The following is a 17,386-nucleotide window of genomic DNA, read 5'->3' on the forward strand; positions in this document are numbered from 1 at the left end:
TCTTTCTTGTATTCTAAATATTTTCTTTATAGGTAGCTGTGACTCAGGATATAGGGTTGGTGCTATTTAATCACAAGGTTGGTTATCTGAACCTCCAGTCCAATCCAATCCAATTTTATTTATAAAGCACTTTAAAATACCCAGCACAGGACCAAAGTGCTGTACAGAAAATATGTTAAAAACAATAGAATAACAGAAAACAGCAAAAATAAATAAACAAAAGACGTAATACATAAAAAAAAACAGCCCTATATTAAAAACAAGATAAAACAGCATAGAATCAACTAAAAATAAAACCAACATCTCACACGGGGTCAAAGGAAAGGGGAAAGAGGTGGGTTTTCAGGAGTGATTTAAAAACATGTAGGGAAGAAGCCTGTCTAATCTCTAAAGGCAGATCGTTCCACATTTCCACAGAGCTGCTACAGCAAAAGCTCAATCTCTTCTAAGTTTACACTCAGTCCTGGGTACATTCAGGAGCAGCTGATCAGCTGACCTGAGAGAGCAGTTGGGTGTATAAGGCTGTAGCAGCTCAGAGAGATAAAGTGGGGCTAGGCCATGGAGGGCTTTAAAAGCAAATAAAAGAATTTAAAAATGAATCCTAAAAGAAATGGACAGCCAGTGAAGTGAAGCTAAAATATGGTAAATGTGCTGAAACTTTCGAGTACCAGTTAAAAGAGGAGCTGCGGCATTTTACACCCTCCGTAGATGAGTAATGTATGATGCACTGACCCCTATATAAAGTGGATTCCAGTAATCCAGCCAAGTGCAAACAAAAGCGTGGATAACTGTCGTGTGCTGCCGTGAAAGAATTGGCTTTATTTTAGCCAGCTGCCTTAATCCGACTGTCAAGCTTCAGTTCAGTCCACTTTGATCCCCAGGTTTGTGACAGTTGGCTTAACATACTGGGCCAAGGTATCTAAATACTCATTTGGGGTCTCAGTGGGGCTACCAAAAACCATCACCTCAGTCTTTTTGTCATTGAATTTTAAAAAGTTAAGAGACATCCAAGCCTTAATTTCATCAAGATACTGAAGGAATGGCTGTGTGAAATATGTGCCTTTTTTCTTTAGAGGGACATAGATCTGACAGTCCTCAGCATAAAAGTGGAATGAAATGCCATGTTTTCTCAGTATAGGACCAAGAGGGAGCAGATATTTAAAAAAAAAAAAAGAGGAGGGGGACCTAGAACTGAGCCCTGTGGGACACCACAAAAGAGAGGAGTGGAGGATGACACATGGTTACAGAGACTGACACAAAAAGTTCGCCCTGCCAAGAAAGAACTGAAACACTCCTAATGCCCACCCAGTGCTCCAAACGAGAGAGTAAAATGGCATGATCCACTGTATTAAACGCAGCTGTCAAATCTAAAAGCACAAGAACAACACAGTCCCCAGAGTCATGTCAAATCATCTTCGAGCAAAATACTGAACCCCAAAATGCCCTGGATGCATCAATCAGCAGTGGTTTTAGTGTTATATGTTATAACTTTATGTAGTACTCATCATGAGTACTACATAAAGTTCTGATTTTTTACCTCCTGTATTCCTATATGACCACACCATTTTAAGTTCCTGCTATATTCCACAATATACCTGCCTCTGTCTCCTCCTCTCTGCATGTGAGCTAAGTTCTTCTCGTCTTCTTTCAGATTATCTTTCTCAAGTATTCAGCATTCCAGCTTTCTTATCCTTCTTGTTGTCTGGCCCTGTTTTGTCTCCAAGTGTCTTGTTGAACCTTAATTAAAAGCAGGGAATATCATTTATTTAGGGAGTGCATCTCAGTTGTTTGTAGCAAAATCTACATGAAGCACGATGACCCTACGCACAGTGAACGCAGACTCTAACAAAGGTATTTTTCTAGTTGCAGAATGGAAACATGCACGCCGGAGAAGGTTTACCACAAAAAAATTTAAAAAAAAAGAAAAAGTCCCCAGTATCAATGTTAGCTTTGACTCTGACCACCTTTAACCACTTCTTCACGACTGTTATTTCCTCTTTTCACTCTCATCTGTATAGAAAAATAGGCCAACATAAAGAACAGAGGCTGATTTAAGCCTTTACAGACGTACTGAACAAAAAACTAAACTTGAAAAATAAAACCTATTTCAGCTCAAACTTGATAATTCTCCTACCTAAAACAATAAAGCATCTTCATATGAAATAAAAAGGTTGGGTGGAGTAATAAAAGAAACTACTGCCAGACACATTTATTCTGTGTTTTATTTTTTATTGAACACACTCGCTGGATGGATGCAGTTTCAGTATTTTGCTCCATCACAGTTTACCATGTTTACTGACAGAGCTGGATGCAATGAGAGATTTTTCACCTGCATTCTTCGTCTGGTATAAACATTCACCCTGCGTCAGTGATTTTGTTATTTAACTGAACTGAACTCAAGAGGTCCAGGTTGGATTTATGAATCTAAATGCATTTTATTTTTTAATGGTATTGTGTACTTGGAATTTTCATTTATCATAATTTGCTTTGAAACCATCATAGAAATATGACAATTTTAATTTTAAACAAATTACTACCCTATAATATTAGCCATATACATTTATTTCCATTTCACTTTGTCTTTTTCTTATTTGGTGCGGCCAAAGAAAGAAGAAGAACACAAAATAATCACATTCATGCATTCATTATGAAGATAAAAAGGTTTTACTCACCTATAGAGGAAGACAGCCAGTGTGATGCAACACAGAAGGAATCCAATTGCAGGTGGGAGTATGTGCAGAAAATACTTTGATGAAGTGGATTCTGTATCAAATCAGCAGTGAATTAATTTAAAATGCTTGGTTGACCTTTGCTAGAATTGACTGGATCTGCTTTTTGTCCCACCTACCTTTGGGGTTCTCAGACACAGTTAAACTCCATGTAATGCTGTATAGGCCACTTCTGTCTGTTATGCTACATGTATAAAGTCCTTCATCTTCAGGTTGAGCACTAAAAATAATGAGCTTTGTAGGAAACTCATGATTTATTTTCAGTCTATGCAATGTGAAATTTGAATAGGTGCGATTCCGCTCAATGGAATAATGAAAAACAGATCTGTTGTTGGTCCAGGAGATTTGTGTTGCATTTGTCTTGGATATGTTGCAAGTCAGCGTCACCGAGTCTCCTCGGGACACCAGCACAGCTCTGTGGTCGTCTTTAACGATCTCTATAGATTAAAGGAGACAATCAGTCAATATAAAATTCTATCTGCACTTCATCTGTAAAAAAGTGAATCTCAAACACAAATGTGCTCTTTACCTGCAAAGACATCCCACATCACTAACAGCTGAACAAAGAGCAGTGCTGCTTGATTTAGTTCGAACATCATGTTCATCAGACAGAGAGGGAAACAGACCTGAACTTCACCGTCAGCTTTATGTGTATCTGAGGAGGAGCCGCAAAAAAAAAAAGAGGAAGTGGTTTGTTGCAACTCAACACAAATATGTGATTCACCTTTTTTGAGAAAATACATGGAAAGATACATGTTACATGGGAGTAATTTATACAATATTTCAGATTCACAACAAACTGTCACAGTTCGAACATGGAACGTGAAGTGGGAATATAATTATATGACAAATAATTGTCTCCTATAATTTAGTCTCTCGTGTGACTCTCGTGCAACTTTGAACAACACTACATCACCACCTCTGAAAATGACACCCAAATACTGTGGTGTGCTTTTACATTGTAAAGTTGGACTGATTGGTTTAATGAAGTAAAAACTGTGTATTTAGGAAATGAATTTCAGAAAGTTGAAGATCTCAAAGCAAAATGAAAGGACCCAAGATTTCCTAAAGTTAGATATCATATCAGTCACCTCTACCTTACTACTGACATTTCTTCTTTTCAGTGTTTTCTTTGGCTCATTCATTCATTTTAAAAATACAAATAGTTTGGGGTGCTCACTAAATTAATACATTTTATTTTCTAATTGAAGAATTTCTCAAGTTTGAATCTTTTATCAATAAAATGAAAGTTCATTTTACCCATTTTGTCTGCACTCAATCATACATTTTATTTATTAGAATTTTTATTTCATTGTACAGCTGGATTTCTTTTAAATCTTTCACAAAATATTAACTCAATATACTTCACATAAAATGCTTCTCAGATTGTTTAAACTCAGTCATCACATTTTTGTGATGTTAAAAACCACTAATAATAAACATCTCGTTCTGTAAATCCCAGGTATTCATCTTAGACACACAAAGGTTAAAGGCCACCTTTTAAATCACATTTATCCAGTTATCACTAACCAACTTATCAACTTAATAATATAAATATAATCAACTGTCACAATCTGCTTGCTATTTAAAAACATTACATATTCCACTTGTTACATATATTCATATATATTCTACATTTATGCATTCAAACGTCGTTCATAAGAAAGAATCTTACAGATCAAGTTTGAAAATATGCCAGTATGTATGTTAATATGCTAATGTGTATGTTTATCAAACTTATTTTAAACTATGGATCGCTTTTCTTAAAAAGCACATTTTACCTGTAGCATAACTTAAGCAGTTAAGTGAGGATCAAGTTCAGTCATATTAATAAAATATAAAGTGCTCAGATTTAGAGAGATTTACTAAAAAAAAAAAAGAATAAAATTGGTACTCAGTGAGCAGAAATTTGATCAAATAAAAAGTTGAAAGGCTGGATTAGTATCTATTAAATGTCACATTGATTACCAGTGTATCTCGGTTGGACACAATTTCAAGAATCATCCTTTTCAATAAGCAATCCAATTGTAGGTGGGAGTCTGTATAGAAAATACTTTGATGAAATGGTTTCTGTATAAAATTAGAAGCGATGAAGGACTGTAGGTCACTGGTAATGTCGCATGTATAAATGTCCATTCCATCCATCCATTCGCTTCCGCTTATCCTTTTCAGGGTGGCGGGGGGCGCTGGAACCTATCCCAGCTGTCATAGGGCGAGAGGCGGGGTACACCCTGGACAGGTCGCCAGTCTGTCGCAGGGCTAACACACAGGGACAGACAACCATTCGCACTCACATTCACACCTAGTGGTAATTTTGGATTATCCAATTAACCTATCCCCACAAGTTGCATGTCTTTGGACGGTGGGAGGAAGCCGGAGTACCCTGAGGGAACCCACGCAAACACGGGGAGAACATGCAAACTCCACACAGAAAGACCCCGGCCTGATGGTGGAATTGAACTCAGGACCTTCTTGCTGTGCGGCAACAGTGCAAACAACCGTGCCACCGTGCTGCACCATGTATAAATGTCTTCAGTGAATAAAATAAATTTAAGGGTTCATGAAGTTTAATCACATAATATTTCAACATACAAACAATATAATATGTCAGTCTTAAACAGTCACTTAAAAATTGGGAGGTTGATTTAAGGTACAGTGTGTAGCTGTAATCTCACCACTAGATGTCAGTAGATAGCAGATTGCAGTCAAATTAATTCTGTGTTTAATTCTCCTCTCATTTCAAGTACATTTAGAGGGGTAGTGTGAATGCTGCAGGCCAAATAACTATAACCAATGTTTATGTGCAGTGATTCTAGCAGAAGGAAATATTGAAAATCCAAGAGATTATTGTTTTATCTTTTTTTTATTGGATATGCTGCAAGTCAACATCACCAAGTGTCTTGTTGACAACAACACAACTCTGTACTCATCTGTACCACTCTCTGATGTAAAGACAAAATAGAAAAATCAATACAAATATACAAAATGTAAAAACAGAATAGCTAAACTCCAAAAATGTACATTAACATAGAAAACTTTTGTTCATTTGCTAATTGTTACTAAATATTTAAGGACATTTTACTAAACAAACATCCACTACATCCACATTAATGAACAATAAAAAATTATTGTTATTATTATTATACTCAAAATTATGGCACACATATTAAAAAGTATTTCTGTTGGGCAAATAGCAAACGTCTGCACTTTACACTTAATTATTTCTGCAGTGAAACTTCTTTAAAAATGCTTAAAAGCAACAAAGAAAACAAAATAATGAATATAAATTACAACACTATTCCCTAAAATACTGCACAGAGAGTGACCTGCCTTGGTGGAGGTCTGAATTTCCTGAGTGTTTTTTGTTGGAAAATGGTTCAGAGAACTTGAAATTGTGTATAAATAAATATACTTACCTATAAAGACAAAAGGCTAAAATAAAATTTGGTAGACAAAATTTGAGAGTATTAAAGATGATGACAATCTTCTGATCTCTTCTCTTGACTGAGGGAGAAACTGATCCTGATTCAGTGTCCTTATCATAATTTTTCTGCAGAGTAAAGCAATAATGACACTGACACTCACTAGTCTCCTTCATTCTGCTTAGTGCACAATCCCAGGATAAGGTGAAACCCTCCATGCATGGTATGGATGGACTTGTAGCTGTCCTTGATGTCTACATTGTTGCCTTCTGCTAGTGCAGTTCGCTCAGTTCTGCTTTCCCTCTCCTTGTTACCATCTCACTACACTTATACAGTCTGCATGACATCACAGTGTCATTGCTGTATATCCTAGTGGTATGGATCAGTGAGTCTATGTCTCGTTCACTCTTGGCATACAGCTTGATGTCATCCATATAGTTGTGGTGGCTAATGATTGCTTGATTGTGTAGTTGGTATCCCTAGCCAGTCTTGTTAATGATCTGGCTAAGGGGGTTCAGGCCTATGCAGAACAGCAGTGGGGACAGTGCATCTCCTTGGTAAATCCCACACTTGACCACGCACTTGGCTTCAAGTTGGCCTCAAGCATTGTTCACCACATCCCCATTGAATTCCTGATGAAGGCTCTTAGGGTCCTGTTGGTCTTGTATTTCTAGGCATTCCAGGATCTGTGTGAGTCATAGGCTTTCTTATAGTCAGTCAATAGGTTGACAGTACATAAGTTGGTGAACCTGGTCTTATACTCACAGATGAAGAAAAACACTTCTGTCAAACTAAGTGCTCTCAAAGTTGTTACAGCAAAGATCATTGAGATATAAAAGCTCCTTGGATGGTGATGGATGGTTGGAACTTCTGTGCTCACAGGCAGAGTCATTTGTCTGAGCTGAAGCTGAGGGTATTATAGCCCGGGTGTCCTGCCTCTGATGGCGTTCCCTTTTAGTTTCTCCTTTGACACTGTTCATGTCTGTCAGGAACTGGAAGGTTTTTCAGTTGATCATAGATTGAAGTGATCATAGATTGAATTCAGTCTCTCCATATACTGACTCCTCTGTCTGTTGTTTTTGCAATTAGTGCTGCCACCCTGTGGTTGAGGGAGAGATGTCTATGAAGACAAAGTAAAAATAAAAATCAGTCTAGACTGTACAAAGGCAGAGACATGTGACAGTGTTAAAGATGGCAACAATCTTCTGACCTCTTCTCCTGACTGAGGAGGAATCTGATCCTGGACGGCATCCTGATTTAGTTTCATCATCATGCTTTTTCTGCAAAAAGAGAAGTGACCAATAATAAAATCTTAGAACTTGCCCGGTGTTTCAGTAAGACAGGATGAGTAAACACTGCCTCATCATGACTAGAATAAACACAAAACATATTCTTTTTTTGTTTCCTTCCTTTGAAAATTTTCTGATAGTGGATTATTTATAGTGAAAATTATAAATATCTGTTGCTGTTTTTTGATATTTAACAAATTAGAGGTATGAATTATGGGTGATATGTATGACACACACTTTTAATCGCACAATACATAATCTGACAGTTCATAGCAAAGAAAAATGTGAAAATTGTCTTTGAAAGTGAATATAAACAGTTGTGTATACAGTTATTGTGTTTTTCAGTCCCATTATTGACACATCCCAGTTCTTTAAGTATTGTTATTATTGTGGTTATTGCAATAATAGGGTTGAATTTTGGAACATCCTGTTATAACAGGATATAATATTCCCAATACAAATGAAAACAGCTAAAGTAATACCACCAGTTCACAAATTACAGGCCTGTTTCTCTACTTTCACAATTTTCAAAAATACTGGAAAAAGATTTCATTAATAGACTTGACAAATTCATTGATAAACATCAAATAATAATGGACAGTCAGTATGGTTTCAGACCAAACAGATCAACATCCACGGAATAACTGAACTAATTGAAAATATCACTAATAATATAGTTCAAAGAAAATGCACAGTTGGAGTTTTCGTTGACCTAAAAGAAAAAAGCTTATTATTTGATAGATAGACAACAATTTGTGAAGATTGGTGAATACCAATAAGAGTGCCTGGACAGTGTTTGTGGCATTCCACAGGCGTCAGTATTGGGACCAAAACTGTTTATCCTGTACATCAATGATATATGTAAAACATCTGATATATTACAGTTTGTTTTATTTGCAGATGATACAAATATTTTTTGTGCTGGAGAGAATTCACAGATTTTGGAAATTGTCACACAAGAAATAATTAAACTGAAAATATGGTTTGATAGAAATAAGTTATTGCTAAACTTGAATAAAACTACATTTATGTTATTTGGAAATTGTAAAAGAGATGCTGGAGCAAATTGTTGATAAATAATGTTGAAGTGGAGCAAGTTTCTCATACAAAATTTCTGGGTGTGATAATAGATAACAAATAGTTAACATTATGTAAAACTCCGAAAAAAGCAATCGGGATGATTACTAAAGCAGGATTTAGAGACTACACTAACATTATGTTCTTAAAATTGAAAATCCTGAGGCTTATGGATCTTATAAAATAAAAAACAGCAAAGATTATGTACAAAGCCAGATATAATATGTTACCTGGAAATGTACAAAGGATGTTTTTTTGACAGAGAAGAGGACTATGATTTGAGGGGAACATTTAATTTGAAGACTCTTAAAGCACAGACAAGAGTTAAAACCTTTTGTATTAGTGGAGTAAAACTGTGGAACAGTTTTCCTGTGGGTCTACAGCATTAGTCCATTCATAAAGATGTTTTGAAACGTGCTTTTGGAAGAATATGAAACTGATAAAGCTGATGAAGATAGTATATATAACTATGCTAAATTGTATCTGAATTATATCTATCACTGTAGCTATGGTTATACATGTCCTTCAGCCTGTCTTTATTGTGTGGGGTTAGTAATGAGGGGAAGTTGGGGTAACACCAAATATGTTGATTCAATAGAGTGTTGAGCGTGGGTAGGGATTAATAAGTGTGTACATACTTCTTCCTACTGCATTTTGGACTTACAGTGGTATGCAAAAGTTTGGGCACCCTTGATAATTTTCATAATTTTCCTTTGTAAATCACTGGCTATTTGGATCAGCAATTTCATTTAAATATATCATATAGCAGATGAACACAATGATATTTTAGAAGTGAAATGAAGTTTATAGGATTTACAGAAATGTTGCAATAGTTATGTAGCCAGGTGCATAAATTTGGCCACCCCAACAGAAAAATCACATCTATATTTAGAATAGAATAGAATAGAATAGAATAGAATAGAATAGAATAGCTTTTTATTGTCACTGTTACAAGAACAATGAAAGTCAGTTTGGCATCTCTCCATGTGTGAGAAGTACACAGTAGCTTAAGTATTAAGTAAGTAGATGTTCCTTTTACAGAAATAACAGCCTCTAAACACTTCCTATAGCTTCCAATGAGAGTCTGGATTCTGGTTGAAGGGATTTTGGACCTTTCGTCTTTACGAAACATCTCCAGTTCACTCAGGTGTGATGGTTTCTGAGCATGGACAGCCCGCTTTAGGTCACACCATAGATTTTCAATAATATTCAGGTCTGGGGACTGAGATGGCCATTCCAGAATGTTGTACTTGATCCTCTGCCTGAACGTCTTAGTAGATTTTCAAGAACCTGCTGATACTGACTGGAATGCAACGCTCAACTTTAGCAAGATTCCCAGTACCTGCACTTCAGCCCCACAGCATGATGGAACCGCCACCACATTTTACTTTGGGTAGCAAGTGTTTCTCTAGGAATGCTGTGTTCTGTTTCCACCATGCATACCGCCTCTTGTTATGTCCAAATAACTCAATTTTAGTTTCATCAGTCCACAGCACCTTATTCCAAAATGAAGCTGGCTTGTCCAAATGTGCTTTAGCATACCTCAAGTGACTCTGTTTGTGGCAAGTGTGCAGAACAGGCTTCCTCTGCATTACTCTCCCATACAGCATCTCCTTCTGCAAAATGCACTGAATAATTAAACAATGCACAGTGACACCATCTGAAGCAAGATGATGTTGTAGGTCTTTGGAGCTGGTCTGTGGGTTGACTCTCACGATCCTTCGCCTCTACTTATCTAAGATTTTTCTTGACCTGTCACTTCCAGCCTTAACTAGAACTGTGCCTGTGGTCTTCCATTTCCTCAATACGTTCCTCATAGTGGAAACTGACAGCTGAAATCTCTGAGATAGCTTTTTGTATACTTCCCCTAAACCATGATGTTGAGCAGTCTTTGTTTTCAGGTCATTTGAGAGTTGTTTTTAGGCTCCCATGTAGCCACTCTTCAGAGAAGACGCAAAGAGGAGAAAAACTTGCAATTGGCCACCTTAAATACGCTTTCTCATGACTGGATTCACCAGTGTATGCAGGTCAAGGGCCAATGAGCTTACCAAACAAATTTTATGTTCCAATAATTAGTACTAAATGTATTCAAATCAATAAAACATCAATGGTGGCCAAATTTATGCACCAGACTAATTTAGTTTAAGTAACTATTGCATACTTTCTCATACATATATATATACACATTATATATATATATACACATTATATATATATATATATATATATATATATATATATATATATATATATATACATATATATACATACATATATATATATACACTTTTCCCCCATTTTTAAATGGAACTACATTGTGTGTATGCAATATTTGAAAAAATAATATAATGCCTGTGCTTTTTGAAACTATTGTGTAAATGTCAATTAGTGAAGGACTGAATATTAAAACTTAAAACTTTAATGCTAAACAAAATGTCTATTAGCACAAACGGTAAATTAAATGCTGTTTTAGATTTTTAAGTGCATTGTTTGTAACGCTGACTTTTGTGTTGCAGTATTTGAACGGTGTAATTTATTTAACACAATGAAAGTACGATAGACATTACTCACACAATATTAAAACAACCTGCTCAGTATTGTTTCGATCCCGTTTGTCCACCAAAACATTCATAAACAGAATAATTCAGCTTGTTCTGCCACCTCAGTCCTCAATCTGATACTGATCTGAGGAGGTTTTAAGGTTGAATATCTGAGGTTCTTGATTGAGTTCTCAAGATGTTCTTCAGAGCAGCCTGTGAATCAGGAGAGTGGGTGGTCTACTAATTCACAGGTTTATTGTTTGATCTAGAGTTCCCTCAGTCCACATCTGAAGTTGTCTTTGAGCAAAATACTGAACTCCAAATTACTCTGCATGCATCAATAATCGCAAATGATATTAGATTTTTAAGCATAGTATACATGAGTGAATGCAAATTGAGGTCACTGCCACTGAAGTATGAAACCATTGTGCATTTTTAGTGTGTTTATTTTCTGTTCCTGTTTTATTTTGTACTCCTCATTGGCTCTCATTTTTGATCTTTCACTTCCTGTATTCCTGTATTACCCCACCCATGTGAAAATCTACATGAATGGAAGGACTCAAAGATTGTATTCCCCAAACAGAGACAACATACACATGAGACCCCATATAACCTCTGGGATCAAGACCTAACCCTAACCCACTATCCAAAGTGATATTGGAGTCACGTCTTTCATATGTCATTTTTGGACGTCAAATTTTGATACACACTGAAGGGGTTGTTTTGTAATGTCTGATGTTGATGTCCGTAGGCCCACCATGTACAGGCTATTTATAGTCCAAATGTGGTCGTTGTGGACAGATGTTATTTTTATACTGCTTCTGTAGTCCCATGTTTCCAGAGGGTGGAGGGCATGTTTCCTACAGGCTAGGAAGCTATTGGAAAATTATCTAGAAAAGTATAACATTTTCTGAAATGGGATTGATCATAACAGTTATGTATGAAGGAATGCAGAGCGATTAGCGGACATCTCCAAGATGACGCAAGCTCTTGAGCTAAAACAAAAGTGCACGTCTATAAAACATCCAGTGTTTAGTGGGACGACGTCTTCTTTGTCATTTTAATGGGTTTTTTTTCCCAAATGTATGATGAATCTGTACAGAATGAGTTCAGCTTGCATTCTTTTGTAGTTGTTGGCGAAGGGTTGCCTCAGAGAAAAGTGAATGACAGCTTTGACTCTAACCACTTTTAGCCAGTTCTTTACTACTGTCATTGTCACTTTTTGCCCTGTTGTATATAACAATAGCCCCCCCGCAAAAAAGCACAGCGGGCTGATTCACAACTTTAAATTCAGAGCAGGTTTGCGGTGCTTACAGAAGTAGTGAAAAAAAGTCTGAGCTCTTTCATCCTTGAAGTTTTCAAAGATAGATAATAATGCATCATCTTATTAAATAAAAACTTGCATTTAGCAATGAAAAAGATCTGAGCTCTGTGCAATGAGGCACTGAGCCTGTGATCACTAATGTAATGATTTGCTTTAAAAACATCATAGAAATATGACAATATTAATCATCACATCTATGAACGCAATGGTATAAGCCACATATCACATTTCCATTTCCCTCTTTACTTATTTAAAACAAACTTTAAACACTTTCAATGTAGGCAGATAAAATAGAAAATAGTGCTTTATAATCCAATCAGTCTTACATGTACTGAGAACACTTCTACAGACAAACAAAAAATAATCACATTCATGCATTCATTATGAAGATAAAAAGGTTTTACTCACCTGTAGAGAAACACAGCTAGTGTGATGCCACAGAGAAGGAATCCAATTGCAGGTGGGAGTATGTATAGAAAATACTTTGATGAAGTGGATTCTGTACCAAAACAGCAGTGAATTAATTTAAAATGCTTGGTTGACCTTTGCTAGAATTGACTGGATCTGCTTTTTGTCCCACCTACCTTTGGGGTTCTCAGACACAGTTAAACTCCATGTAATGCTGTATAGGCCACTTCTGTCTGTTATGCTACATGTATAAAGTCCTTCATCTTCAGGTTGAGCACTAAAAATAATGAGCTTTGTAGGAAACTCATGATTTATTTTCAGTCTATGAAATGAGAAATCTGAATAGGTGCGATTCAGCACAATGGAATAATGAAAAACAGATCTGTTGTTGGTCCAGATGATCAGTGTTGCATTTGTCTTGGATATGTTACAAGTCAGTGTCACTGAGTCTCCTTGGGACACCAGCACAGCTCTGTGGTCGTCTTTAGCGATCTCTATAGTTTAAAGGAGACAATCATTCAATATAAAATTCTATCTACACTTCATCTGTAAAAAAGTGAATCTCAAACACAAATTTGCTCTTTACCTGCAAAGACATCCCACATCACTAACAGCTGAACGAGGAGCAGTGCTGCTCGATTTATAGTGAACATCGTGATCATCAGACAGAGAGAGAAACAGACCTGAACTTTACTGCCAGCTGTATTGATATCTGAGGAGTCGCCGCAAAAAAAAGGAAGTGGTTACTTGCTGTAGAGTTGAGCTCTGAACTAATGTATGTGAATGTATCACCATTTGTTGAAGCGATAATTTACATTTAAGTAATGTATGCAATGATTCAGAATTGTCACAACTGAAGTATATTTCTCCCAGAAACTGAACACAATTATATTGCAATTAATTTCCTCTTGTAATTTAGTCACTCATGTCATAAATGGAAAATATAAGCTGCACCTGAGTAAAGGAGTATTTTTCAGCTACTAAAACCACATCTGCAATTTTAATCAGTCTTTACCCACCAGATAAAAACTGGGACCTGCAATGATTTTCTTGCATTGCTCAGTTTGTGACACAACTATGATTGTTCTGCTTTATGACTGTGAAGTAGAACAATTAACAACAGCAGGTCATTTTTATAGAAGACATTTAGATATGTCATAATCAATAGTCCACTGTCACGTGACTCAACAGAGAATTATTATTAACATTAATATATTTTCTATGGCAGCACGATGGCACGGTGGTTAGCAGTGTTGCCGCACAGCAAGAAGGTCCTGAGTTCAATTCCACCATCAGGCCGGGGTCTTTCTGTGTGGAGTTTGCATGTTCTCCCCGTGTTTGCGTGGGTTCCCTCCGGGTACTCCGGCTTCCTCCCACCGTCCAAAGACATGCAGTTTGTGGGGATAGGTTAATTGGATAATCCAAATTGCCACTAGGTGTGAGTGTGAATGGTTGTCTGTCCTTGTGTGTTAGCCCTGCGACAGACTGGCGACCTGTCCAGGGTGTACCCCACCTCTCGCTCTATGACAGCTGCCAGCACCCCCCGCGACCCTGAAAAGGATAAGCGGTAGCGGATAGATGGATGTTTTCTATTAACAGACATGTATAAATATTCATTAGCAGCTGACTGACAACATTTCATCTCAGGACTGTGTGATTTTGAACAAACTGTTCTTGTGTAGTGACTTCCTGACTTTCTGCTTTTGCTGTGTTGCACGTGTTCTGATAAAAATGTGAATGTTTTGAGAGCTAAATAACTAAACTTTATCAGGACCTTTCAGGCTCTAACTGATAATGTCAGCGATAATGTCTAAAAGGATCTGCTTAAACATCATAGATTGAATTCAGCCTGCCACCTCACTGGTGTGTTTGTTATTTTTACAACAAGCAGTGCCACCCTGTGGTTGAGAGAGTTGCTGCCTATAACATGACAAACATCTTCTCTTCTCTTCTCCTGAGGGAAACTGATCCTGCTTCAGTGTCCTCATCATAATTCTTTCTGCAGAGTAAAAGTAGTGACCAATAATAATATCTTAGCACTTTCCAGGTGTTTCAAATACCTAAATATATGAGATAAGATTAGTAACACTGCCTTATAGTGACTAGTATAAACACAAGAGACTTTTTTTTTCTGTCCTTCACTGTGAGGATTTGCTGATAACGATGATTTTATGGTGCACGGGTTCTGGTGAGAATGTGAATGTTTTCAGAGCACAATAGCTAAACCTTAGCAACACCTTTCAGGTGTTAAATGTAGAGTGTAAAACCACAGTTGCAAGAGTCAAACACACCTCCTCTTGCTGTGTATAATGCTCCCATTAAGCTTTGTTTGATAACTGAATTAAAAACTGTTTCATTAGAAACCCTGGTGATGTCAGTGACATAAGTCTCTTTACACAATCACACATATTGTCCCACTATTGACACTCTGGCTACCACCTCAAACTTCTTTGTTTTTATGGTTTTTGTATGTTGTTTGTTTTGTTTTGTTTTTTGGTAATGCATTTGAAAAACAAAAACAAATTTCATAAACTTAGTGTGTGAAGTTAAGAAAGCTGTGTCCCACAGGTCTGAGGTGAATAGCCACATTGCTATAAGCTGATGGGGGCGGAAACAGTAACTCAAATAACCGTTGATTACAGCTGAGTTATGCAGAAGAGCATCTCTGAGCACATGATATGTCAAACTTTGAAGTAGATGGGCTACAGATCACACCAGTTGTCACTCCTGTTAACTAAGAATAGGAAACTGAGGCAACAGTTAGTACTGGCTCACCACAGCTGGGCATCCAAAGATTGGTGAAATGTTTCCTGATGAGTCTCTATTGCTGTTATATCCAAATGGTGGATATAGCCTGGTATAACATGGTGGATCCATGCTGCCTTTATCAGCAGTTGGCTGAGGAAGGCTGCTGGTGTTGTAATGGTGGGAGGGTCTTTGTAAAAACTAAGCGAAATGTCCACAGTCAAGATGAGTATTTTTTGTCCACCCCTTTATGACCACAGTGTACCCAATTTCTGGTGCCGGCTTCCAGCAGGGTAACGCCCCAAATCCAAATCTCAAATCGTGTCAAACTTTTTTTTTAAAACATGAAAATGTGTTCAAGGTACCAAATGCCCTCCACAGCTTCCTGTGGAGGGCATTTGAGGCTTCCTGCCATTCAGGACATTTATCTTCAGCGATGCCTCCATAAAGCACACAGCATCATCAAGGACCACAGCCACCCAGCACATCAGCTCTTCTCCTCGTTACCATCTGGCAGACGTTACATACACACGTATGTATGTGTATATGCACACACACACACACACACACACACACACACACACACACACACACACACACACACACACACACACACACACACACGACAAGTGGGCTACTGGAACAAGAAGGCATCGGTGGGCAAGAGACGAAAACAGGGCGTTGTTGGAATGCTACTACACAAGTAACCCTGGCGGAAGGGGCTACATGAATAGGATGAGGGACCTATGGATTCTTCGATACCCAACATCCACAATGACGGCGAAACAACTAGTAGCTCAGTGTTCCAACATTGGAAAGAAGGGACTGCTATCACAGCTAGAGATTGACGAGGTACAACATAAATGCTACGGCAAGGAGGAGTCAGGACGCCAGGTCAGGGGGGAGATATCATCACCCCCACCCGAGATTGGGTACATAGCCCCAAGTGCGATAGGAGAAGGATCGTTGAGTGCGAGAGGAACTGACCTGAGAAATAGGATCATGGCCAAGCTTGAAACCTGGATCCCCCGTAGCCGGTTACCAAGATTACGTGAAGTACCCTCAGAAGGTCTGCTAGATGATGTTAATGCAGCACTACGGACGATACCTACAGCCACGATTACCGACACTAACAAACTGATCTACAATACGGCAGCAGTGATCAGTGAGATGCTTGGCTACAAGCTGAACAGCCACAAGAAGGAGGCTAGAGAGCAAGATCAAAGCAGCACGGAGGGAGGTTAGCCAACTAACGGAGTTGCAGAAAGGTGCGGCAAAGAAGGTGCATAAGAAATACAACAAACTGTCCATACCTGAGGCCTTGGAAACTGCCAAGCAAAGACTCACAGCCTTGGCCAGCCGCTTGAGGAGGTACACCAGAGAGATAGAAGGCAGGAATAAACCAGCTGTTCTCCACAGAACCAGCAAAGGTGTACTCTCAGTGGCAAGGGAACAATAAGAGAACAGCACCACCAAGGCTGGAGACGGAGCATATGGGAGAACATATGGAAGAGCATATGGGAGAAGGACGCAACCCATAACGGCAATGCTCAGTGGCTAGTGGATCTGAGGGCAGACCATAGCGACCTCCCTGAACAGGGACCAGTAACCATCACAGTGGCAGATATCCAAGAAAGGGTCTCCAGTATGAAGAGTTGGACAGCACCAGGGCCCGACGTGGTTCACGCCTACTGGCTGAAGAAGCTGACTGCACTCCACGAGCGTCTGGCAGCACAAATGAACCAGCTGCTAGTTAACGAGAGACACCTGGAATGGCTAACCGAAGGTCGAACGGTCCTGATCCCCAAGGACCCCAAGAAGGGACCGGTCCCATCCAACTACCGACCAATAA

General features: G+C 38.2%; 2 protein-coding genes across 2 annotated transcripts; both read right to left on the bottom strand.

The window, feature by feature from the left end:
• Nucleotides 1-2,649: 2,649 nt before the first annotated feature.
• On the bottom strand, nucleotides 2,650-3,360 carry LOC146370758 (uncharacterized). Its single transcript, XM_084908655.1, has 3 exons — nucleotides 3,259-3,360; nucleotides 2,849-3,166; nucleotides 2,650-2,763 (listed from the first exon to the last, which is right to left on the bottom strand). The coding sequence occupies exons 1-3, from the start codon at nucleotides 3,332-3,334 to the stop codon at nucleotides 2,669-2,671; spliced, it is 489 nt and encodes a 162-aa protein (XP_084764781.1). The 5' UTR covers nucleotides 3,335-3,360; the 3' UTR covers nucleotides 2,650-2,668.
• Nucleotides 3,361-5,784: 2,424 nt separating this feature from the next.
• LOC146370759 (uncharacterized) lies at nucleotides 5,785-13,451 on the bottom strand. The gene is made up of 5 exons (XM_084908654.1): nucleotides 13,376-13,451; nucleotides 12,966-13,283; nucleotides 12,790-12,880; nucleotides 7,362-7,431; nucleotides 5,785-7,271 (listed from the first exon to the last, which is right to left on the bottom strand). Exons 1-5 carry the CDS (start codon nucleotides 13,449-13,451, stop codon nucleotides 7,164-7,166), a joined length of 663 nt encoding a protein of 220 aa, XP_084764780.1. The 3' UTR covers nucleotides 5,785-7,163.
• Between the last annotated feature and the right edge of the window lie 3,935 nt (nucleotides 13,452-17,386).

Source organism: Perissodus microlepis, chromosome 16 (genome assembly GCF_051167445.1).
Source record: "Perissodus microlepis isolate ML-2025 ecotype Zambia chromosome 16, ASM5116744v1, whole genome shotgun sequence".
Classification (NCBI taxonomy): Eukaryota; Metazoa; Chordata; class Actinopteri; order Cichliformes; family Cichlidae; genus Perissodus; species Perissodus microlepis.

Coding starts and splice junctions, on each gene's coding strand:
- LOC146370759 (XM_084908654.1), bottom strand. CDS start 13,451: ATGATCACGATGTTCACTATAAATCGAGCAGCACTGCTCCTCGTTCAG. Junction 12,881..12,965: donor TGTGTCTGAGAACCCCAAAG/GTAGGTGGGACA, acceptor GTTTTGGTACAG/AATCCACTTCATCAAAGTAT. Junction 7,272..7,361: donor CTCCTCAGTCAGGAGAAGAG/GTCAGAAGATTG, acceptor TTGTCTTCATAG/ACATCTCTCCCTCAACCACA.
- LOC146370758 (XM_084908655.1), bottom strand. CDS start 3,334: ATGAACATGATGTTCGAACTAAATCAAGCAGCACTGCTCTTTGTTCAG. Junction 3,167..3,258: donor GATGTGGGATGTCTTTGCAG/GTAAAGAGCACA, acceptor TTTAATCTATAG/AGATCGTTAAAGACGACCAC. Junction 2,764..2,848: donor TGTGTCTGAGAACCCCAAAG/GTAGGTGGGACA, acceptor GATTTGATACAG/AATCCACTTCATCAAAGTAT.